Source organism: Capsicum annuum, chromosome 8, assembly GCF_002878395.1.
Source record: "Capsicum annuum cultivar UCD-10X-F1 chromosome 8, UCD10Xv1.1, whole genome shotgun sequence".
Lineage (NCBI taxonomy): Eukaryota > Viridiplantae > Streptophyta > Magnoliopsida > Solanales > Solanaceae > Capsicum > Capsicum annuum.
Genome location: NC_061118.1, coordinates 35,714,497 through 35,740,267, shown reverse-complemented (window position 1 = coordinate 35,740,267; position 25,771 = coordinate 35,714,497). Strand labels below are relative to the sequence as shown.

Below are 25,771 nucleotides of genomic sequence, written 5' to 3'. Positions count from 1 at the left end.
ACCCCCCCCCCCCCCCACCCCCACCCCATCCCCTCGCCAGTCCAGCCTCTACCCCTTCCAAACTGTCAAAGTGGAGCCATCTACCATGTATACAAACAAAATAATCAATTTACATCTAAATTATCAATTTATTTAAACATTATATCTGTGTTTTTGTTTTTGATTAACTAGCCATTTGGCCATGAAAACTAAAAAAATTTTAAGTTGGAGTTCAAGTTGTGTTTGACCATGTCTTTTTGAAAGTTTTTTTCAGACTTTTGAAAAAAAAAATTTTAATATAATTTTATGCCCCTAACTTTTAAAAACTATCAAAATCACACAACTACTAATTTACCTACTAACATACAATCAAATGTGATTCAAATATATAGACACTTCCATTACTCGAATCAAGTTTGCATTAACGAAATGCCGAAACGCAAAAATTGAAGAAAGATAATGTAAAAATGCAAAAGTTGAAGATAGATAGAGTTGAAACAAAATTGAAGAAAGATAATGTAAAAATGTCTTAGATGCAATCTCAGCCGAAAGATGGTGATATTTTATATTAATCACTGTTCAATCAGTAATTATGAAAAAAAAAAACATCATTAATTGCATCGGTGACTAATCACTTAGAACTTTTAAACATTATGAGGGTTTTGTGTAAAAAAATTAAACAATTGGGGTTATATGTAATAATAATAAAAATTGAAATTAGAGTTGGAAAATAGTTAAAACAACAAAAAGTTTTTTTCACTTTTCAGAAAATAATTTCAAAATAATTTTTGAAATTTTCATGGTCAAACACCAAAACTTTAATAAAGTGAAAAAAAAATCAAAAAAATAAAATATTTTTTATGGCCAAACGGCCCCTAATTATTATTTGGGATAATTTCATGTGAAAGTGGTAAAGATCTTTTCTTTAACAAATGGATCAGAGTGAGGTGAGGAAAAGATTATGTTGTGGGAACTAAATTTGTTGAGTTAGGACTTTATCGTTCTCTTGATGCATTATGAGGCTTAATGTGGATCAATGAGGCAATTTTTAGATTTGATATAATAGTTCTAATACTACTTGAATTTTTTGTGAATCATTAACATTCATTTAATTGTTAAGAGTATTACTGAATGTTGCCAATCAATCAATCAAAATATATATATATATATATATATATATATATATATGAGGATTAGAGAATCAATGATGTGGCGCTCTCTAAGGCCTAGAATCCTATTTATCTTTTTTGTCATTTTTTTGAGCTTTTTAATTTATTTTTCAAGTTTAAAAGGAGTAATTAACCCACAAACTTTGAAATAAATCTCACTTAATCTTTCATTCAGCCCACGTAACATTCATATATACGTTTTTCATGTTTCCTATAGTATATATTATCCTTTCTTTTTGAGTCATGTTAATCTCCATCTTGTGTTCTTTTGCATATTTTATTGTGCACCAAAAAAAATATTCAGTAACCAAAATATTGTGCATGGCCTTCTTAAGCTTCCCATTAGTAGATTATTAGTATTTGGTGACTATAAATTTGAGTCAATGATGGAGTAAGTATTAGACCATTATGAAATTGTAATTCATTTGTAGTTGGAGAAGTACGAAATTATTTTCTTTCCTTTTTCCTTTTCCGATATCATTTTTCAGTTTCTTTCTTGTATTAATATTTGGAAAATTTCAAAAATAGCAACTCTGTAGCCTTAATTATAACTTTTATAGCAACAGTTTTATAATTACGAAAAATAGCAAATTGTATTTGTATTTAAGTAAAATGTTGCTATATAAATACATATACAAATATATATGTATTACTCATAAATACATATGCACAACTTAAAAATACATATTCTTCTATTACTATGAAGTGGGTAAAATATTGCTACTTTTGCTATAAGTTGTAATTTTGAAAAAGTGTTGCTATTTATTGTAATTATAGTCTTAAGGATGCTAGTTTCTGTAATTTTTCCTTAATATTTCCATAGTTGGTTCAAAAATAATTGTTATTCTTCTCCTTATTTTTCTTTCTTCTCTCCAAGGCTGTATTTTATTTAAGCAAGAATGTAATATGTGAAATTTTATTTATTTTCTTACAGTTTTCATTTGGAACGCATTAGTTTGTGTGATGTTTTTTTTTGAAGAAATAAGAGAAGACTCGAAAATCATCATAAAAAGATTTATGAAGAAAAGGACAAATTCATCATCGTCACTAGCAACTTGACATGAATATTTTTTTTGGTAATGTTTTTTCTATTTTTTTTTATAGTTGAATAGTATAATATTGATACTTTTAAAATTTGATGTGGTACAAAAAAGACGTTTGATGATCTTCATTTGATCACATGCAAGGTATCGAAATTATTTTTATATTTAAAATGTTTAAATGGCTTAATTTTATTTTTACTGATTTTTTCTTTTCTGGTAGTTGGGTGCATTTAATTAGAAAGAGTAGGAATTACATATGCGGGCCAATCAGCCAGGGTTAATTACATAAAAAGAGCAGTTTTGCTCAGTAAGAGTTTGAGCATTTGCTAAAACAGATCTTTCAAAATAAGTTCCTCTCATGTCTGCTGTCAATTCCTGAAGAGCATACATAGGTGGAACTTGCAAATGATGAACTTCTCCAAGAATGTTGGAGGCTGATCCCTGCTTGGCTAATTTATCAGCGACTTAGTTTTGTTTCCTGAAGCAATGCTTGACTACTGGAGCCTCTGCTTCCATCAGTTTTGACCTGCAAAGATTAACGATGCCATCATACTGAACATTGCCATATTTGAGCACTTATATAACTTCCATTGAATCAGTGTTCACTTCAATAGGGATAAGGTTTTGTTGGATAGCAATTGACAGACCCACCTGAAGAGCAAGTAATTCCATTTGGTTATTTGAAGCAAAGAGATAACTTTGGGTAAAGCCTATCATCCATTCGTCATTGTGGTTACATATAACCTCTCCTATGCCCCCTTTTTCTGGATTACCTAAGCATGAACCATCAACATTGAGTTTGTAGTGGCTCATAGGCGGAGGGATCCAGTTGATGTAAACGGTAGACTTACTTGCTTTGTGTTAAGGTTTGTTATTGAGAAGACTGTACTCGATCGCCTCATTGTAAGCTGATTGAAAGAAGGCTTTGCTGTGCCCTGCTGGAATAAATTCTGGTTCCTGGACTTCCAGATTTCCCAGAGACAGTATGGAATGATTTCATACCATAGAAGAATACAGTCAAAAGCCTTGTGCTTAGTAGCTTTCCAAGCATTAGACCAGTTGGTATTTGAGAGGTTCGAGAAATGATAGGTTATTGTTAAAGAAGCATTAGTGAAGGTGTCTGCCCAGATGGAAGAGGTGGCGGGGCACTTAAAGAGAAGATGATTTGTGTCCTCGATGGAGTTGGGGAAAGATGTGCTGTGAGGGTTTACATCCAGGCCTTTCCTAGCAAGGTTGAGGCCTGTGGGGAGAGAGGGGAAAACTAACCTGAACAATTACTAGCATATATAGCACTGAAAAACTAAGTAAAGGAGAGAGGGGAAAACTAACCTGAACAGTAACATGAATGCCTTAAGGAGAAATATTGATGTCATTGATGGTAATGTTGTCATCATTCCACACGATGACAATGCCACCGGAGGTCCTGATTGCTAGGTATTGTATTTTTTTAGCAAACCCAAGCATGTCAGCAAGGTGGTTATGGCCACCCATACGAGTCTCCAAGAGAGCCAGGATGAGGGGTTTGTGGAGGTCCACCATGGCTTTGCAGTGCCTTTTGAAGTCAGCACTATTAGCTCTCCTAGTGTTTCATATTATGCAATTCATCATGAGAGGTTGGAGGATTAATGGATCCTGTAGGACCTCTTTGCCTTTCCCCTGGGTTGAGGTCCCTTCCTGTATCTGCTTTCTCTTCTTCGAAAGGAATGACATCTTGGTATTGTAGAAGTTCCCTGTCCTGGGGGATGGGGGAACCACTTCTAGATCGAGGATTCTTAAGTCCTGTAGTATAGGGATGATGGACATTTCGCTTGTGACGTCCTTGAAGGTCAGATGAATGGGTTTTCCAAGGGTTTCCACATCTGTTCTTGGGGCTCTCAGGGCTTCCAAGATATTCTCTATTTCTAAATTGTTTTCTCTTAGGGCCTCTAGTATTATTTCCCTTTTCCTGACCACCTGAAGAGGTTAGGGGTTTGAGAAGAGTGGAGGACTTAGAGAAAGTCTGCCCCGATTTGTGGGGACCCCAGGTATTAGTACAAAAGATGAGCCCTTCTCCAACATTAGTGGGATTTTAGTAGGGAGGAAGGGTAGAGATTGGCCTATTAGAGTCATCTCTGCATTCAGTATTTCTTGAGATAGTGGGGCTATTTGAGTTTGGTTGGTTAGCCTCATTAGTGTTGACAGCCAAATATTTTGGCCGAAGTTCAGTATACCTTGATTCAACCCTTCCATCACTACTTGTGCCAGGTAGCATAGATCCTATATTATTATCCTGAACCTGATTCCCTGTCATTCCAAGTGTAAGGGAATTGTTTGATTCGTTAGGCCTATCTCGAGCCAAGAGGTTGTATGGTGGGTTACTAGGAGAGGTGTTGTGAAGGTGAAGAGGGGCTTGAGAGCAGGAAGAAGGTCCGTTGTTAGAGGCAACAGAGGTAGTCCCAGAGTGTTTAGAAGAGAAGATAGAGAAATGACCAGTGAAAAGTCTAGAAATGGAAGAGTTGGAGGAGGTAGAAGGTTTTTCCTCCATATCGGTCATATCAGTGTCAGTGATATGACTATCTAGCACAGAGGGGTTTTGAGTGGGAGAAACCATAGGGATGGGTTCAGGGAGAGTCTAAGAATGGTTCAGACTTCGAGATTCAGTAGCCTTCAAAGTCTTTGACAAGACTGGGAGGACACACTGCGCCTCAATTCCCAGAGTAGGAGAATTTTGGGCTTTATCATTAGAGAAACTGGGCTTAGGGGCATCAGGTTTGGCCCTTTTAGTGAAGTCCAGGTTTAGGAAGCCCATACTGGTTTGCCTAGGAGTTCTGGGCTCTTTATTGGGCCTTTCAGTAATTGAGCCGTTAGCAAACCCCAAATCACTAGTGGAAGCATGGTTCTGGCCCATAGGGTTTATGTGTTTGGTACTATTGCCTTGGCAAAGGTTCACGGCGTTGACCGTCTTTCCTTTACCGGCGGCTATGTCTTTGGGTTAGAAAACTTACGTGAGCTTGTTGTAGAGGAATTCGTTTGTGTTCTAGTCTTGTTGGGGAGTTTCCTTTTTGATTTTTTGAAAGTCACCGTAGTTCACTGCTCCTTTGGCTCCGTTGTTGGACCAGGTTGCTCTTGATTATTGTTTCCCAGCTCCGATGTACTGTGTTTCCATTTTGGGCAGCTGCTTATGGTGTGGCCTAGCCGCCCACATAAATTGCAAAGAAATCCATCTCCTTCGTAATTAAGAGCTTGTTGGTGGTTTTTGATGTTTACCGAGCTTTTCACCTGCCTGTCCATCGGGATTTGCCCGCATATTCGAGCGTATCGTTCACACACTGCTGCGGATGTACGTGCATCCACCTTAACTAAGGATCCGATCTTCCTTCCTACTTTCTCGAGGATAATCCAGTCATAGAATTCTATTGGCAATTCTGGTAACCTGACCCATATTATGGTGGTGAGAACTTTTGAGTCACTTGGGACAACGTTAGGGACCCAAGTTTGGACTGATAAGTAGGCTTCAGTGACGAACTATGGTCCTTGTTGAAGCACCTTCCGTTGAAGGTCCTCTCTATTAAATTTAGCTGTGTAGAATTCTTTGCCCAGGTCTATCAATGGGAAAGGATCACTGGTTTTCCACAGATCTGCTAACTTCTTGCGCAGGTAATGGTGATTGAACCTTTTGCCTATCGCTTTTACAATAACTGAGTGTTTTCATAGATCATAGATCCGTTCTTTGTCCTCCATCGTTAAGGGCACAGTGTCATCTGACTCCGTTTGCTCTAAAGTAGAAGAAGCTTTTGACGGTGGTATCGAAGTGGAAGTGGTGATGTGGTTCTGGGGAACAAGAATTTTTCTATATGAAGCATAAGTGGGTTCCTTGGAAGCATCATTGAGGTCTCTTATGTCTGGTGGCTCCGATGGAATTTACTCCCACTTTGTTTTACTTTTAAATACGAGGCATCGAAGAGAAATGAAGAGGTTGTGTATTAGAGGAGTTTAAAGTTCTTCATTTTTTGTTATTGTTACTGCGTTTTGAGCGAGTGAGAGAAAAAAAGACTAGAAATTTTTTTATTGTGGGCGAGAGTTTGATCTCTTCTTTCTTCATCATTTTACAAATGAATTGACTAATGAACTAACTACGCCAAAAGGATGTAGGCAAATTTTTTCTAAGATACAAAAAGTAATATTTAAATTTAATTGAAAATTAACAATCATTTTATAATCACTAATATGCTAACAAATTGTGTTATGGACTATGGTTATATTTATGTTTGATTTTTCTTCTTTACTTTTTTGTAAGTCTTTTCCTGATCGTTTCTTTATTTAATACAATTCAACTTGAACTATCGCTGATGTGGCATGCCTCAATGAGCGTCATTTCTATTCATCTATTTTCTCATTTTCTTGAATTTTTCTCTAATTTTATCTTTAGAAAAAATTCAGAAAATTAGTTACTCTTTATCGTTTCTCTATCCTCATTATTACTGTTATTTTTTTTTTCAATAATTATTATATTGTCTTGTTTTTCTTCTTGCAATTATCAAATATATATCATCTATATTTATTACTTTCCTTATTTTACAACTTTATTTACTTTTTTATTCTTTCATTCTTAAATTAAGAAAAAAATTTAAAGGGAATTGTATCCTAACCTAACGTATGTTAGATAACAAAATCATGCCGAAAAACGGAAAATAATATATTAGCAACAAGTTGTATAGATTAAAAAAAAAGTATAATAGTAAAAAAGTATATTTGGTAAAGTGTAATAAAATAATAAAAACAAGAGAAGAAATATATTTTTAAGTTTCTTTTACAAGAATAATTAGTGTATTATTATTATTATTATTATTATTATTATTATTATTATTATTATTATTATTATTAGGACAATGCATTTATCAAATACACATTTAAATCATCATCAATTGAAATTAGTACACATTTAAAGTAAATGAAAAATGAAAGGACTAAATCCCTTTCATTTTGCAAAACTGTTTAATTTTTAGCATATAAAAAAGATGAGTTGAGTATCTAACTTCTTAACTTTGCCTCTTTTCTTTTTGAAATGTTATTTTCTTAAGAAAATTGAAAGTGATACTATTTCATGGTCCTTCTAAAAAACTTTTGTATAATAAAAACAATTATGACCATAAAAAAATGTGATGTAGTGAATGGAGCTATACCTTACTTAATTGATTGAGTAATACACTCAAATCTAAAGGTGGATAAATTTTTGTTAAAGATGGAGCAAAAAGATTGTAAAACGATTATGACTAACAAAGGATGCGAAATAGTGGATGGAGTTGCACCTTGCTTAATTGGTCGAGTAATACACTCAAATTTAAAGGTGGATAAATTTTGTTGAAGATGGAGCAAAAAGATTGTGAAGATAAATAATAGAAAACAAGTTATTGTTGTGCGAAGCGATTTCAAGCTGCAATTATTTTCTATTTGTAATAGTTTTTGTTTTTCTAATGTGAACTGGTCGAAAATAATGTTTATACTTCATCGTAAATAATGAGAATATGAGGCTTTATATTGCCTCAAAAAAACTCTATGAGGTGTTACATTTTGAAAAAAAAAATCAATCTTACAGAAAAATTTATAGAAAGAGTGATGAAAGTGTCAAGGGAAAAAGAAGAATTATTTGAAGAAAGAATTAATCTATTTATGAAATTCATACTAAATGAATTATACTCTGAAAGAAGATATTATTTCATAAACATAAAAAAGAAGGAAGCTGCTTGAAATAAGGGAAAGGTCAATTCAAATCTCGGTGGAAACAGAATTTTGCGAATTCTCCCCCGAATTGGAAGCTCATTTCGAGATCTTCAAACATATTCGAGGGTTCAATGTTACTATTGTAACTTCGACCAACACACAAGATGAGAGGTTAAAAGTTAATATAATAAAGAAAATGAACGAAAAAGGAAATAAAAAATTAATAAGATATAAAATGGCATATAAGGAGCCGAAAATGATGTTTGTCATTATTTCTTTTGACTATTTTACGCTGCTAATCCTTACCTTCTTTTATGTTTTTATTTAAAATATTTTTTCCTCCTTCATTTTTCCTTGTGTATTTTTTTTATTAAAGTTAATATTTTCAGCATTAAATTTAAAATGTTAAGAGGCACTAAAAACCTTACTATTATGTAGTTGTTATTTATAAGAGATAATTTCATTTATTCATAATTTAGTGAAATCTCTCTCAATTAATTGTGGATAAAAAAAAAAAAATAGCTAATGATATTTTCTCAATTTGAATCTCAACTTTTAAAATATATCTCTAAACACTCTTCAAATTAAAAATTACAACTCTTTTAGATACCACTTATCACGACTTTAAAGCATAAACACTTTTGACATGATCAAAATTTCAACTTCCTTTTACTTTTTAATGGTTTATAGTTTTGTGAAATTAAATTTTGTGAAGAAAAGGAGTTCATTTCAAAAGTAAACATATATAAACAGTCTCTCTCATATTAATATGATGAAGGAATAATCTTAAAATGTAAGTCAAAATGTATTGAGCTTAACTTGCGAGAAACAAAATATGACAAATAAATTAAATATGAGAGTAATAAGGCATATTTAGCTACTTAATTATTTTATCATACATTATATGTCAAATGAGTTTCAGTTATACCTTTTGTATTAGCGTATTAGATTAACAAATTCTTTTTCTCGTATTTTAAAATTAAAATTTATACACCTATAATATAAATAATTTGGTTTTGAATACACTTTTTATTCTAAAATCAAATATGTACACCCTTGTATTAAAAGAATTCTATAATTAAACCTTATGGGTATAATCTCCATAACTAATTAAAACATAATTATTAAAAAATTACTATTTATTTATTTTCTCCTTTTATGAAGTTTTTCTCATTTAAAAAAATTAAGTGCTAAGTTAAAGGATAACCCAATAATTATACTAAAAAATGAAGTAACGGTTGATTAATACTCATTATTAGTAACAATCATTAATATAATATCATAAAAGGAAAACAAACGTTTCCTATAGCCTTGAAATCCAATTAGTGCTCCTATAGGTCATTTATCTCTTAACATTATTCCTTCGTTGAACAATATTTCTTCACTATTGTCTTGATACACACTCTAATAACCAATAAATAATATGGGTTTTACTATATGACTCAATATGTTAAATTTAATATTTTGAGAAATGTATTAGATAGTGAGTAATATTCAATATTAAGAGTAAAATATGCACAAATGAATAAATTATCTAATAATCTTTTAAACTAAACAAGAAATTATTAAACATCAATTTTTAATAAAATGGACAAATAAAAATGGACTGAATTTAAAGAAAGTACTATCTTTATTTTATTAATTTACGAAATGATCATCTTTGAGATTTTACATACCAAAATTAATGTGAAATTACAAATTTGATGGTAAGTAAGAATCAATAGAAATATCTTAATGATTAAATATTAGTGTATACACCGGATGCGTGTAAGTTTTTTCCCTTTCATTTTTCATTAAAAGCACTTTCAATTTATTAAGAGGACATTATTAGAGTGTTGTTTTGGAAAATAGAATTCTGATTTTGGGGGATTTTACATTAATTTAGGAGACTAATTAAAAAAAATGCTTTTTGACAATTAATTTTAAAAATAAAAATAAAATATAGCCACAATACGTGAAGTATCCAATATAGGCTTGTAATAATGAAGGAAAAGAAAAAAAGAAAGAAATAATTTGTACATAGATTTCGCCGAAATTAAATATTATTTTTAAAAAAAATTCTTTCATTAGTTTTGATCCATTTAGAGGGTTGGCTTTGAGCTTTCAAAGTGTGTATTTTTCTTCACTTTTTTACTACTTTTTTCTTTATTTAGTGTTTAATAAAAGAGCTTGCCAAAAAAAAAAACTATAAATAAGAATTAAATGTATAAGTATTTTATATTATTATTTTATTTATTTCGAAAAGGTAAAAAAAAAAGAGAAAACCATAATGTGAAAAATCAAATTCTTACTGATAGTCCATTTGGCGAAGTTTATTTTTATCCAAAAGTTTTTTTTTTTTTTCAAAATTGCTTATTTAAAAAAATTGAGGTGTTAGACCAAACTTCTCTAAGAAAATAAGTGTTTATGAGGAGTAGAAGAAACAATTTTCATAAACTAAAAAAAAAAAAAATAGTTTCTCTCAAAAGTACTTTTTTTTTATATAAAAAAAAACACTTTTGAGAAAAATACACTTAAAAGCTATTTTCAAAGTTTGATCAAATGTAAATTATTGCTCAAAACTTCTTACTCAATTTATTGGAAATACAAATTATTTCTCACAAAATTACTATTTTGAAAAACACTTTTCAAAATAAATATTTTATAAATTTGACCAAACATGCTATAAGATTTCCCTTGTATTATATATTATAAACTAAAAATATGATATAATCAAACTAATTTCAAGAAATAAAATATTATTGTATTTCAATTAAAAAATTTATGGCGTAAAAGAAATTTATGACTGCGCGAAGCATGGTCAAATACCCTACTCTAAGAAATTAAATTTGAATGAAAATTGGATGCTTTATCTTCAATATAAAAGTTGGGTGTTTAATGGAGGAAAAATTTTAATCTAGTATCTTAGTGGTTGTTCTTTGGTGGTGTTAATGGAGGAAAATGAAAATAATTGAAGGAGGGTTTGGTGAAGAATGTATTTGAGGTTGTTAATGGAGAAATTTGAATGTTGTTGTTGTTGTTGATGTTTTGGAGAAAAAAGAAGAAAAAAGTGTCCTTTTCAATTTTTTTTTATTATATTATAAATACAATATTAGTAAAATTAAATTTTCTTACAAATATACGCGCCTTTTTTTCTTAAAAATATCACGTCAGCATTAGAAGTGAAACAATACACTTTAAAGATGTTAAGGAGGTAAATAAATAAAAATTTAACTTAAGTGCTAAAGTAAATTGAGCGAATAAGTTCAGGAGGGAAATGATGTCCTTTCTCTTCAAAGTATGACCTAATTTTATATAGTTTTATTTTGTCTAATATAAGTTGTATGATTACTTATTCACGAGATAGAGTTAAAGAATTTTTTTATCATATTTGGCAAAAGTTTAAAGGACTTAAGCTTCTATCATCTTAAATTTGTATAGATATATTATGCTTCGTAAGTCATAATTTAAATTTGTAAGAGATAATTTATATCTTATAAATGTGCACCTAAATTAAAAAAAAAAAAGTAAAGATAAGATCGAAAAACATTGATTTTATTTCTACAAGATATGCAATGATAAAATATACTCATATAAATCATAAAATTTTGATACTCATATAAACACAATATAAATTTTCTGAAAATATATATTTGCACGAAAAAGGAATCTTAGACAAAGAATCTAAAAGACCTCGAAAAAAAAAAAAAACAAAGAAAAATATTCTGAATGAGGAGAATTCAAGATGTACAAAATTTCAAAGTAAATCTAGTTCTCCTTTATCAAATTATCAGACTTTATTGTTGGAAAATGAACCTCAAGCTTTCCAAAAAGTTATGTCATTCTTGAAACCATTGTTTTGAAAATAGACAATCAATATTAAGATAAGATTTATATTAAACAATCATACACGAGATGATTAACTATTTGATGAAAAATATAAGACAAGACTTTTTTGTTTAAGACTTTAAACAATCCAAAGGTTTTGATGCACATACTCGTCGGTTACGAGTATTATATCCATCGAAATGTTAATACTTGACATACAATTTCGAAATCCATCAAATAAATGTGAAGACGGTGATTTTTTTAAATGGAGATTTGGAGAAAATCATCTGTATCAGAAAAATTATCGTTCTTGTAAAAGATAAAGAAGGAAGGTGTGTCGACTTGCTAAGTTCTTGATGGACTAAAACAGACATCCCAGAAATGAAAATGCAAAGCTCAACCCTACACTATTTTAAATGGTTTGAAGATTAAATGAAATTGATAAATATGCTTACATTAAGAGTAATCATTTCTTCTTTTATGCGTGGATATATGTTGGGTAACAAATTAATAATGTAATTAATCTATACTAGCCAGTAGCAAGTTTGATTGCCAACTTAATTTTGTAAATTAAGATCCACAAGATGTAACTTGATCTCAATTTCAGTAAACCTTGGAAAGTATAGAGCTTCGTATATATAACTTTCCAAGCTGAGTAGATTAAGAAAGTAAAGAAGACAATCTATTTTGTTTGTCGAGTAGACAGATGATTCAACATATAGTTAACAGAAGATTCCATTTATTTTCATTCATCTTCCCAACGTTTATTTCCCTCGATGAGCAGAATGGCGCAGTTTCAGTTGAGGCATGAATACGCCAAGGATTTTTCCTCAACCAACTCCTTCGCGGTTGCATCCATCTTAGCCCTCGAGAAGTCATCTACCTTTAGACCTGCACCAACAACATACAAAGCTCCAAACAATGGAGATACTAATTGATCATAAAAGAGACCAGAAACTAACCTTGCACAATTGACCATTCTCCTTTCTCACAAGTAACAGGGAAAGAGTAAATTAAGCCAGCTGGGATGCCATAAGATCCATCAGAATAGACCCCCATTGACACCCATGTACCCTGAACAAAAGATGTAGAGAAAAATTTGGCAAAAGAGTAGAAAAAGTGACATGCATTTTGTAGATGTAAGTATTATAAACTATGAAGGAGTAATACAAAATGGATGATACACTAAACCTTTGGAGTGCCCAGAACCCAATCGCGCACATGATCACAAGCTGAGCTAGCTGCAGACAATGCACTTGATAGCTTTCGAGCTTTTATGATGGCGGCTCCGCGCTGCTGCACTGTGGTGATGAATTCCGTATTCAACCTAACATTTTTTTTGCCAGAAGCTTATTAGTACTGATGTGATGTTCTTATTTTGATGATAGATACATTTTCTTGTAGTATAGTTTAGTTGGTTGTGGCATATTTAGACCTATAAACTTTATGTATGTTTACATTGTACTATATTCAACATGTGCTAAAACTTTCTTTGGTGTATACACTTGACAATAATAGTGAAAATATGCCTGCCCAAATTGTGCAGAACATTTACCACTGATCATTAGCAACAAGTTCTCTGACGGACTTTTCTCCAGCGGCGGTATTCACAGCTGCGTGATTCACATCTGGATACTGAGTTGAAGAGTGATTTCCCCATATTGTCACATTCTTTACATCACCAACATGAACGTCTAGTCTCTCCGAAACCTGACCTAAAGCTCTGTTATGATCAAGCCTTGTTAGGCAAGTGATGTTTTTCGCCGGAAAGGAAGGTGCAAATTCTTTCAGAATAAGTGCATTGGTGTTAGCTGGGTTAGCAACAACCAAGACCTGCACCAATCGGAGACCACGATAAAAACATGTCAAGTTTCTGTAGTGTTCCATAGATATGCATATGCTTAGTATGAATCTATTACTGTAATAACATAACTGCTTTTTTTGAACCTAAGAATGAATGAAAAACCAGTGCACAATAATGTCACTGAGGATATCAGTTTGATTGCAAAATGAATGAACAGCTAGTGGTTTTAACATAAAACAGTAGCTGCTACTATCCTAAAGTATCAAAATTATATTAATTTCTCCATTGACATAAACCAAATTGAACTTAGCCAATCGAAGAAAATATACCTCGAGCTGAAGTTGTTTTAACAGATTACAGCTGAATAACAAAATTGTCTTACCTTGCAATCAGGGGCAGCATGCTGCTCCAAGGCAGAGGCCTGTGCCTTGTAAATTGAAACATTTTTCGACATAACATCCTTTCTTTCCATCCCTTCTTTTCGTGGAAATCCACCAACCATAACAGCAACATTGACGCCTTTACAAGCTTCAACAGCATCCGTGGTAGCAACAACGCCTTTGGAACAATAACACTCGATAAATTTAACAAAGTATGATAGAAAAACTTGTGGCATGATGATTTTTTTTCTTACTGTATTCTACCTTTGAGAAGAGGTAAAGCTGCATCAATCAATTCCATTTTAACTCCTTTCAATGCCTCAGCCGCTGGCTCAATATCAAGCATGTGTATGATAACAGGTTGATCAGGGCCTAACATGGCTCCTCTAGCGATCATCGGAACAAGAGCATATCCAATTTGACCTATTACAAGATGTTCAAACCAAAAGGAAGCATCAACATAGAGTACTCATCTTATATCATACTAATTAAAGTTCTAAAAGGACAGATTAAAGGTCCTATAATTATTTCAGCATCAGAATTTTTTGGCACCATATTGGACTATGACGGACAATAATGGAGTGACATGACCAGTGACGATTCATAGAACTACTGTAGTTCTTGAATGTTTTGCCACAACAATGCCCCTGAGTTCAATCAATTGGCCAAGAACTACCTAAATCTTATAGCCATGTTCTTGTCAAAAATATTACTCCTATGTGACTACCAAGACAGAATAAATTCAACAAGAAGTTCATACAAAAAAACAGAAAATAAATGCAGCAATATAATGTATAAAAATTAACATGCCTGCAGCACCAGTAACAAGCACCGTAATAGGATCTTTTTCTACATTCAAGAAGCCCCATATGTGCTTAACAATCTTCCATGACAAATATGCACAACCCAATAAAACAAGAGGCTTTTCAATTGATCCCAAATATTCCATTAATTCTAATAAGAAAATTCACAAAACTAAAGATCAAACAATAATGGAAATTAGGTACTGTTAACATGACACCCGATGTGATTTAAAGGAAATTCTAACCCACACACACGAAAAAAAAAAAAAAAAAAGAAAAACTTTGAAGACAAGGCAAGCCAATGATCAAATGCCAAAGACAAAATCCACAAGACATGTAATAGAATAGTAACTCATCCATGTCAAGTAAAGAACCTGACAAAATTAACACTGTGATAACAAGGGTGCAAAACAGATTAATTTTAAAAAACTTGTACCAGCAGCTCCAGTGACAAGAACTCTAGCGGGCTGTTTTGCCATGGTTGTGGCTGAGAAAAAAAGAATGTGATGAATTTTAAAATTGGTAGAAGGATTTAACAAGATCTGAGGTATATATCGAAATGTAAGGAGAAAAATAAGGAGATTTATATGAAAAGCAGTTGTTATAATCACATGAAAAGCTGCATGTTAGTTGATGCCTCGTGGACTGGGCATGCATCCCGCGATTCACGAATGTGCTTTTTACTATTTTTATCCCATAAATTTACCATCTTTAATTTTTATCTTTTAACATTATAAATAATTCTTCCGTTTCGTTTTAGTTCCCTTTTGATGAAATCAATATTCTTTCCATAATACCCTCAACATTAAATAACTAAACAAAGTATATTTACTCAAATTTATATTTTCAAAGCATGCATACTTTCTTAAAAAGAGTGTCAAACCAAAAAGGTAACTATTTTGAAACGAAATAAAAAGTTATAGATATATGAGCGAAAGTACCCCTACTATTGAAAAAATCACAAGGTAAGTGAAATTCACTGGACATAACAAGACCCAAGTTATGGGTTACCACTTGCGAGACAAAATAAATTCAGAAAGTGAGGCATATTTTATTCATATGAGCTTGTTCTGTAAAAGTTACAACAACAATATACTCAGTGTAATTTCACATAGTGAAGCTTGGCTGTAGAGTAAAAGCTAACTTCTCAAAACTTGTCGAACAAGTCGAAACTTCTCTAAACTTAATTCACAAGGCACAAGTTATGCTTTTTATGGCATAAGCTTAGTTTTAGAAGTTAGAACTTACAAAGTCATGTCTCTTAATTCCCTAAATTCTGTCAGCTAAGGCAAAAGTTTTCTCTAATTTTGTCTTGTAAATTAGATACTACATAACTTTTCTCGAAATTAGGTCATAGTTAAGGGTGCTTTAGGTAACTAATTAATCTAAGGGGCAAATAGGGGTAATTCGTGCACAAACTTATTAATTTTTTGGAAAAAATCACAAAGCTCCTATAGGGATAATTTGAGATTTTATTTGCGGGTACTTTTATAATCCACGATTATTATAGGCAAAGTTATTGTTACTCACAGATGTTTCTAATGAGTTAGCCCTACCTCTAGCATTTTTCAGCCGTTCATCCTGTCTTTTATGTATCTATGCATTGGCGCTATATTCTAAATGAGCACAACGTGCTTATATTAATAGCTATCCTTAGCTAAGGATGTAAGATACACTTATTAAGTGTGCAGATACGCTATATTTTCTCTATTGCTATGCACATGAATACAATATATTTTATTATAGAGATATATTACTATAAATGCATGGATATACTCAGCATGTGTAAATATATAATGTATTTTATTATTATTCTACTCGTAAATATAGTATATTCCGTTGCATTTTGAATCCATATCGAGGAGATAATTGGCTCAAATTAGAAAATTACAACTATTAGAATTAAAAGATAATTGCCTTAAAGAAGAAAATAATGCAATGAATTAATAACAATTTTTAGAATAACTATTACCTCATCACAATAATAAAAGTTGGATTTAATTTGAATGAAATTTCAAAGGTAAAATCATATTCATCATGGGTGAATTTTATGATTCTAAAGCCGGGGATGAAAAGGACAAATATGTCGAAAACATGAAAATTTAATCATATAGGATTAAATATAACCTTTTTTAGAGTACAAAAATAAATATAATCCTAAAACTGAATAATAAAAATAAATATATTAAAATAAGTAATAACAAAAAAACAAATATAATTTATTTATAGGACTAAGTATTTGTGTAAGAGGTTTGGCACAAGATAATGGTGTCATTAAGTGACATGGGAAATATGACTAGCCATCACGCAATTGTGGTTGTTGTATAGGATTAAATATTTAAGTAGTTATTCTATCCGTTCTCAGATATTTGTATTTCTAATTAAAAAAAATAGATAGATCATAATATTTATTATTTTAATTAAAAAATAGATTTAACTAAAAATTTATTTCCAATTTTATTCTTTGCCGTAATATAAAAAAATATTAATATGATGCACGAGAAAAGTATTGATTTAAATAAGAATAGTTTAATTTAATTAATATTATTCTTAAGAGGTTAAGTGTGAAATAAAACATGAAAAGATCTAGAAAAGGAGGAAGTAATAAAGTCTATATCGTTAGGAAAATTACGTTTCCACTAATGACAACTTTCATTTATTTATTCATTTATAAACATAACAAACTACACCAATTTACCAAATAACTACAACATTTAGATTTGATAGTTGATATTATCTCATCTCCACGTAAGGTAAAATCAAACCATCACTATAATGAGATCAAAATAAGTTAATAGCGTCCAATATGTAACATTATAATAATACGTAATCCAAGTCATATGAAATTATCTTTTATTTATTTATTTATTTAAATTTATTCATTTACATAGAGTATCTTTTTCGTAAATTCACTGTCGATGTAGTAATACTGATAAAAGTCGTCACATAAAAAAAACGTGAGTCCAATACCCTATTATATATTATAGTTTTATTTATTATTCCTTGTACGCTAAAAACATTTTAAAGAAAATATTGTGTACGAAAGAGAGATGGAATGTGATTATGTAAGTTCCGTGACGGAAGTAGTTTGGTCGAGGTGATAAGTACATACAATGAACTCTGACTCACCCACTCACGTGGCACACTCTTATTGGTTCGTTGTTACCTATTATTTCTAACATGTTCATATTGTATGTATTGTGTGGGAAGCAATTATTAATAGGAGTTTCATCCTAAATATTAATACCCCACCGTCTTATTTTATGTGTCGTCATTTGATTAGGCATGCAGTTTAAAAAATAAGTAAAAATTTGATGTTTTTTATCAAATTGTTCTTCATTAAAATAATGTAGTATTATTATTTTTAATTAAGTGGGATCAATAAGAATAAAAGTACAATTGTATTTTTAAATAGTTATCAAATCAAAAAAGGTAATATTCTTTTTGGGACGGATAAAAAAGAAAAAGATGACACATGAAATGGGACGGCTGAAGTAACATTTTGGAGTACCTTTTTATTTTATTTTGAAATGTCTGCTTTGATATTTTTCATTATTTTTAAATTCATGATCAAATATAATTTTAATATTATTAAATATAATGAATATATTTTTTATTTTGATGATCAAATTCATGGATGCAACTTGCTATCTTTCAACCTAGTAATGTTTCTGATCTGTTTAGGATATTAATGCCACCTCATAAATTACTCTATTTGGGAATATTAATGCCACCTCAAGTTGGTAAAGCTAAGGTGGTTCCTCCGTTTCGTTATAATTGATCCTCTTTTTAAATTATTTATTATTTTATTTTAATTATTTTTTTATAAAATTAATTTGATAAAATAAAATTTTAATAAAAATATTTTTTTAAAAAAATTTAAATCAAAATCAGCTATTTTAAAAAGAAGAAAGTATGAAGTACCCCGTCAAAGTAAATCATCAAATCACAAATAGAAAGAAAAATAATTAATACCTCTTACATTTCAATTTAAAACTTTATGTTTTGATACATCTTATCTGAGTGATTAGCAGTAGCACATACCCATCGTACGTTGCTCCACCCTTAATCAAAGATCGAGGATTCGATCCTGAACATAGAGAGATTTCTATTTGGAGCGCTACCTTTCGAATGCGGCCCTACCCGACACGAATTTGAATTAGTCGGGTTTCAATACGAGCATCGAACACCAAATGAAGAAAAAGAAATATCCATCATACGAAACTGAAGGAGCAGCAGAAAAAGAGGCACTTTGGATTAAAAAGGACAAATAAGTTGTCCAATTAAATTAGAGTCGTCCAAGTTTTTAAAATTAGGTGGGAGGAACAATTTCTTTTTGAGTTTTTTTTTTAAATTTTTTCCGTTTGAATAATTTGTCCCAATTGTTGAACAACTAGGCGTAGTTGTTCGACAACTTTGTGAAGTTGTTCAACAACTATCAAAATTGTTCAACAACTATTTGACAACTGCGCATAATTATTGAACAGCTAAGCATAATTGTTCGACAATTAAAAAAAGTTATTCAACAAATATGCGGAGTTGTTGAAGTCCCTTGAACAACAGTGACTTCATTTTCTGAAGGGATAAGTTTGTGGACCTACTTATCCCCTTTTTTTAAATTGAAAACTTGGACGGCCCTTGTGGCTCATTTTTCTCAGAAAAAGAAGTATGAATGACCAAATACAGAAAAAGTGTAAGCGTGCCGCATGTCAAAAAGAAGAAATGTGTGATTTCCAGCAATCTCTATTTTGCTATTTAAAAAAGATAAAGATTACAACGTTACCAATATAAACAAATTACTACGAGTACAACTCATTCTTGATAGAAAGAGATATGCAGAACTTCAGATCAGCATCATCTATTTTGAGGCGTTTTATGCAGAATTCACGATTTGTTTCTAAATCCAGAAGCTTTTGTGGTGTCTCTACCAATGCCCTTATTGATGAACCCGAAAGCACCGTGAGTTGTTTGAGCATTTTTTGGGGAACCCCATTTTATGATTCTCTTGTTTAATGAAAAATGGTACAGTTAGGATTTGTAATGAGGTGAAGGACACGCGTCTTGATTTAACTCGTTATGTTCGATTTATACCTATATAATATGCTCTGCATTTGTCAGGTTGTAGTGGAGGGGAAAGCCTATTCAAGAACAGCAATTCTCAATAGACCCCATGTCCTAAATGCCATCAATTGTTCGACTGTTAGTCTTCTTGCTCCTTTTGATTTTTGGCTTTTGTTTTGTCATTTTCGATTCTTGATTGTCTTTTTATGTTGAATTGGCTCTTGTTTTGGTTTTGGGAATGAACCTTCCATCTTGATAAATTTGCAACTGTTTGTGTTTAGGTGGCGAGGTTGATGAAGCTGTACAAGAATTGGGAAGATGATCCTGATATTGGTTTTGTGGTATTGAAGGTGATCTGTTGAGTAAATCACTGTTTAAAACCTTCATATTGCTCCGCCTATTGTCGTTTTCCAGAATTATTTAAAGGTGAACTTACTTATGTTAACCTACTGAGTTATTATTTTTTGACTTTGAAGGGAGGTGACAGGGCATTTTCTGCTGGTGGTGACGTTGTCACTCTTTATAATTTGCTAAAACAAGGTATGCGGCATAATTATGAGTATAGTAATTCACAGTGACTTTGTTCATATTCTGCTACGTTGCAAGTGACACATGGTTAGAGGAACTTCCTGTACGTAAAACATACACAATAATTATATAATTGGGCCGTGTGGCTGTTTTGAAGTGAAGGATCACGTTTAAGCTGGTTGAGCAGAATGTGCTGTTGTTTTTGGAGTAGGAACAATTAAGATGTTTCTGCATTGATATATAAACTGCATCGAGTGTCTTAACTATTGCTGCCAACCTTCTGTTAGATCAATTTTAATGTAATCTTCTCCAGTTTTGTTTAATATTGTTTGTATTGGATGGATGCAGGGAACTTTCAAGGCTGTAAAGAATTCTGTTGGACAATATATAGCTTTGTATATGTTGTTGGCACATACTTGAAGCCACATGTAAGTATGATTATTCTTCCAACATCAGATGCTAAAAGATGCTGTTGACCTGAATTGCTTTTGTTTCTACCCATCATAGTAACAAGAACTTTTTTGTATTAACTAGTCTTTGATAGAGACTGGACGGTCAGAAAATTGTATTTGGATTATTATATTTTGTTGGGCTGTTTTGAGGTATTTCCATGATGTCATTGTGGCTGGAATTTTGGGGAATGATCTGTATATGTATGGTTGTTGATATGCAACTGGAAGAGAAGCAGAAGTATAAAGGAGTGTTGAGTTGCTAGTTGAAAACCGAGATTGCCGCTCAATAAATCGTGTACTAGCTATCCTGTTTGAGTTATTGCATGCCATTACTTATCATACTTTTGTTGACGTTAACTGGACCTGGACACTCTTTCCAAGCATAGATAATATTCCTCATATGCATTGCAGGTTGCTCTTTTGAATGGAATTACCATGGGTGGTGGGGCTGGCATCTCAATTCCTGGAACTTTCCGTGTCGCAACTGAGAAAACTGTACGGAAAAGACCAGTCAAGTTTTATTGTTTTCGCTTTTACTTTGTTGGTTCAAATCGATTCTCCTTGTCCAAGAATTTCTGGACTACTTTGCTATGTAATGTGAAGTTCCATTTGTGCTCATTCCTATATCTTTGTAGTGATTTCACATATCATGAAATTTATGTTCTTTGTTAAAAAATTATGAGTTTTTTGTCGATGGTTCAACACGGTACGAGATAAAGTGCAAGCATGCCCTTCTATTTGTGTTATTATTTCTTGTTTGTTGTACTTCGATCATCATAGTATTTTCTGGTTTATTGTTTCTTTTTTTCAAATTGCTTTATCATGCATTATATAACATTTTTTCATGGCTTCTTTACTTCTGTTATTTCTTTTCTTGGGCTGTTTTGTTTTGCTTTTCTTGGCCAAGGGTCTATAAGAAACAACCTCTCTACCTCCCATAGTAGGGGTAAGGTCTGCGCACACTCTACCCTCCCAGATTCACTTGTGGGATTACACTGGTTTGTTGTTATATTTATGAACTTTCTCGTAAATCAAAAGTGAAACAGTAATTGTGTTTATATATTATAAAGATCTTTCAACTCCTAGTGAAAAGCCCGTTTAATTCCATTATATATGATTTATAAGTTCAGACTTCGCGTTTTCAAATTCCGGAAACCATTGGATATCTTGGTCTATAAAAAGGTTATAATCTGATTTTAATTTTCTCAAGAACTAAATGAATGTGCAGGTAAATTAGTCAAAGAAATTTTCTATTGAACTCAAAAGTACAAGAGGTCTATTAAATTTGGACAGTGCTAGGTGTTCAAATGCTGCAAGTGACTGATTTTTCACAGTTCTTATAGGGTTTTGGGTGTTGTATCATGCAGATGTTTGCCACACCAGAAACATTGATTGGATACCATCCTGATGCCGGGGCATCATTTTACCTTTCTCGCCTCCCTGGTTACTTGGGTAAATTCTTTTGCTGATCTCGTGCTGTGGTTTGGATTCGTCAGTAACTTCTATCATTTCGTATAGCTGCCCTCCTTTGATGATGAATTATCTGATTGGGAACTACTTTTCTGATCCCCCTTTCCTCTCTACACACACTCAAATTCTTTCTTAATTTAAGAATAGTTGAGTCTAAACGCAGGAGATGCCCATTTTCTATGAGGAAAATAAGCATGTCAATATCTGAAGCTTCCCTTCTTATAAATTGTTACCATAATATCTGCATTAGGCGCGATGTTCTTTTTACTTCATCTTATTTTTCCCTATCTCCATTCTCCCTGGGAAGTAAGCTTGTGTGCCTCCACTTGCTTCATGTATTTTGGAGATTATGACTCTTCACTTTTGCTTTCTTTTTTCAGAATTTGTCTGAACTGCCTTTTTTTTACTTTGTAACATGATGTTAATATGTGGCTCTCTATTTTTATTTATTTATTTATTTATTATCTTTAAATGATTTCGTACTAAAATTACAAAGCGTTCTATTTGTAGATTTCACTGATAATTGATTAGACGACATGCTAGATCATGTAGGACTAAATTTACATGGTTGACTCTTGATGACTTCATGTTCTATGGCCTATAAATGTTAAGCAATCTAATACACACGCATGTCAACTCATGTAAGCCTTATCTTTCTTATGCTTTGCTATTTTGTGGTTCCAAGTGGAATGTGTATTTTGTCTTTGAACCTTATTTGTGACTTCTGGTTGGTATGTTGCCTCTCTTATCTGTTTGGAGATTTGCTACTGCGTCAATGAAAAAAGTTCAGCACAAGAAAGCAATTTAAATGTTTTTCGATTTGCAGGAGAGTACCTGGCCCTAACTGGAGATAAGATGAGTGGAGCTGAAATGGTTTCCTGTGGGCTTGCTACACACTACTCACACAGTGCAGTAAGTCCAAAACCTGTGCTTAATTTGTTTTGCACGTAGGTGCCAACAGCCTACTTATGTTATTTGAGAATAGTTCTGGAAACTTCTTATCTGCCCTCTTCACTCATCCCAGAAACTCCCGTTGATTGAGGAACAACTTGGAAAGTTGATTACTGATGATCCCTCGGTGATTGAAAGATCTCTTGAAAATTGTGGAGATATTGCCCATCCAGATCCGGCGAGTGTACTTCACAGGTATTTGATTAGCATCTAAAATGGAATGTCCATAAATATATATGGGTTCACGCTTAAGTTTTAAAGGGGTGAACTGATACAGATTACCGTTTTGTGTTTTGGGCTGCTTTTGGATTTGAAGCACCTTTTCTAGTTGTTAATCAAGCATGTATAGCACACCAGTCAGTTGATTCCCGACCTACATCTTCAGGGAATCCCCTTAATATTTCATATAGGACATAGAAACTATTCCTTGGCTTATTGAAACCATAAAAAGACGCTCTATAGCCTTGCTTCGTCATTTTACTTGCTGTAGGAAAGCAAGTTATAGGTTTGATGGGATGAAAAACTTGCAATCATTTCATAATCTTTTTTATGCGAGTCAAAAGGAGAGGATTGCTGATAATCTTTTTTTTTTCTTCTTCTAGGAATCAAGTTGGTAATTTCTGGCAAATTGTTTAATTTTTTAAACAGAAAATCTTGCAACTAGCTCTTCAAATTAAGCTTCATGTACGTTAGCAAGTGTCCTAAATTGTTTTTTTCTTTATCGAGTAACTGGTCCTGTCACCAACTTTCACTTTGAGTTAAAGAATACAATCATACATCAACTTGTGGAACAAAATTTCAGATGTCTGAAACATCAACATTACAGACTGAAGCTTTGCGACTCCTGATAACTTTTTTCATGGTTCCACATGGATCTTTTGGTCTTTGTATTTATTCTTGTTCTTTTACCTTTTGTTTCTAGAAGAAAATTTATTCCTTATTGAGTTGTGCATGATCTTGTTTGTAGATCAATCTATATTTTGATAGCTTAAGCTAATCCATCTTTTCTCTTCTTTAGGATTGGAATTCTTGATAGATGTTTCAGCCATGACACAGTCGAAGAAATTATTGATGCTTTGGTGAGCAGCATTCAGTTCCTCTGTGTGTGTATCCGTTTTTCCCTTGTACTGAACGCGTCTTTGAAAGATGCAAGCTACCACTACTGGAAAATTCTGAAAAACCCCAAGGATCATTGTTCAGCCTAGTGCCTGCTCTTTGTTCGCTCCCTGAGGTTCTAAAAAGTACCTGTAGGTCCTAGTGTTGTTGTCAGACTAAATTATATCCACGTAAAATGCAGGGTGAGGCCTTTTGTGATGCACTTTTTTGACAATTAGTGTAAGCTGAATCATTGGGTCTGCAACTTCCGGGCTCTCTTTTGAATTTGATGGGTTTATCATTTTGTTTTTAAAATACTGACAGTCACATAATATGAAAGTTTATAATCACAGGTATGGTTACATTTCTAAAAAAAAAAAACGTAAATTTTGTCAGGAGAGCGAGGCAGCCAAGAAGCAAGATGCATGGTGTGTTGCAACATTGAGAAAACTACAAGAAACATCCCCATTGAGCTTGAAGGTTTCACTGAGATCTGTAAGTTTTTTTTCTTTTTTTCCAGATAGAATATTCTCTCTTCCCCTTCTTCCAGCCACCAGGGCATTGTGAGATGACCCATCTACTAATGCCTATTATCAGATACGCCAAGGTAGACATCAGACTCTGGACCAGTGCTTAAGGCGTGAGTATCGGATGTCACTGCAAGCTTTATCTGGACAAATAAGTAACGACTTCTGTGAGGTAATACATCTTGCAAAATAAATAAATGTCTCAGTTTCATCATTGTGCATTAATTAATATCTTCCTATCAGGGGGTTCGCTCGCGGCTTGTGGATAGAGATCTTGCACCTAAGGTAAATCAATATAAATTTGAACCAAAGATGTTACTTTAATGAGCTTAAACCTTGGAGAGCGTCTCTCGACTTATGTCAAAATGTGCAGTGGGATCCTCCAAGCTTGGAGAAAGTAACCGATGACATGGTCGATCAGTACTTTTCTCGGCTAACAGCATCCGAGTCTGAACTGGAGCTACCTACACAGCAGCGAGAAGCATTTACATAATAGGAGAACATAGACAAAGGAGAAAGAAAATATGTGAATATCATTTATCTTTCTTTACAGAACAAAACACTGAGCAATTCAGTCCTGATATAGTTACATTTGCAAATCTGGTCTTTCCTATATTGAAAATAACCAAGTATATGCCTTGCAAATCACACTTCATATACGGAGCATAAGAGTGGACAGTTTGGGAAGTCAAATTGATGACGAACATTTCATCTCAATGAAAGAAAAAAGAACAACTAACGCTGTTGGTCATACTTTGCTACGGGGAGTTGAATGATGTGATTGCTTACCCTTTTCGTCGTCGTCTTCTTTTTTCAGAAGATCCTTGGAGGAATTTATCTGATATATGCTCAGTGTTATTGAATATCTAAATTTTACTTTTAACAAATTAAGTTGACTGATTCAACTCAAAGTCTCAACTAGATTCTGCATCTTCCATGGAACACCCAACATCAGAGAGCGCACGTACATAAAAACCCATTCAGATTTCAGAAACTCCTCCT

General features: G+C 32.4%; 2 protein-coding genes and 1 non-coding gene across 4 annotated transcripts; 1 reads left to right on the top strand and 2 right to left on the bottom strand.

Moving 5' to 3' along the window:
- Positions 1-513: 513 nt before the first annotated feature.
- Positions 514-599, bottom strand: LOC124886889. The gene has a single exon (XR_007044293.1). It is a non-coding gene; the product is annotated as a small nucleolar RNA Z196/R39/R59 family (small nucleolar RNA).
- Positions 600-12,299: 11,700 nt separating this feature from the next.
- Positions 12,300-15,270, bottom strand: LOC107844759 (malate dehydrogenase). 2 transcript variants are annotated; one of them, XM_016689112.2, is made up of 7 exons: positions 15,122-15,270; positions 14,147-14,305; positions 13,885-14,060; positions 13,254-13,531; positions 12,890-13,025; positions 12,661-12,772; positions 12,300-12,589 (listed from the first exon to the last, which is right to left on the bottom strand). In XM_016689112.2, the coding sequence occupies exons 1-7, from the start codon at positions 15,162-15,164 to the stop codon at positions 12,495-12,497; spliced, it is 999 nt and encodes a 332-aa protein (XP_016544598.1). In that variant the 5' UTR covers positions 15,165-15,270; the 3' UTR covers positions 12,300-12,494. The 2 variants fall into 2 exon arrangements, with proteins under 2 accessions (XP_016544598.1, XP_047250303.1); XM_047394347.1 differs by lacking the exon at positions 15,122-15,270 and adding an exon at positions 14,693-14,884.
- A 3,933-nt stretch (positions 15,271-19,203) lies between these two features.
- LOC107844748 (3-hydroxyisobutyryl-CoA hydrolase-like protein 1, mitochondrial) lies at positions 19,204-25,674 on the top strand. The gene is made up of 14 exons (XM_016689102.2): positions 19,204-19,644; positions 19,804-19,884; positions 20,028-20,096; positions 20,223-20,286; positions 20,623-20,702; positions 21,138-21,221; positions 22,094-22,178; positions 23,023-23,108; positions 23,221-23,342; positions 24,166-24,226; positions 24,639-24,737; positions 24,840-24,941; positions 25,013-25,054; positions 25,143-25,674. Exons 1-14 carry the CDS (start codon positions 19,519-19,521, stop codon positions 25,260-25,262), a joined length of 1,221 nt encoding a protein of 406 aa, XP_016544588.1. The 5' UTR covers positions 19,204-19,518; the 3' UTR covers positions 25,263-25,674.
- The last annotated feature ends 97 nt before the right edge of the window (positions 25,675-25,771 follow it).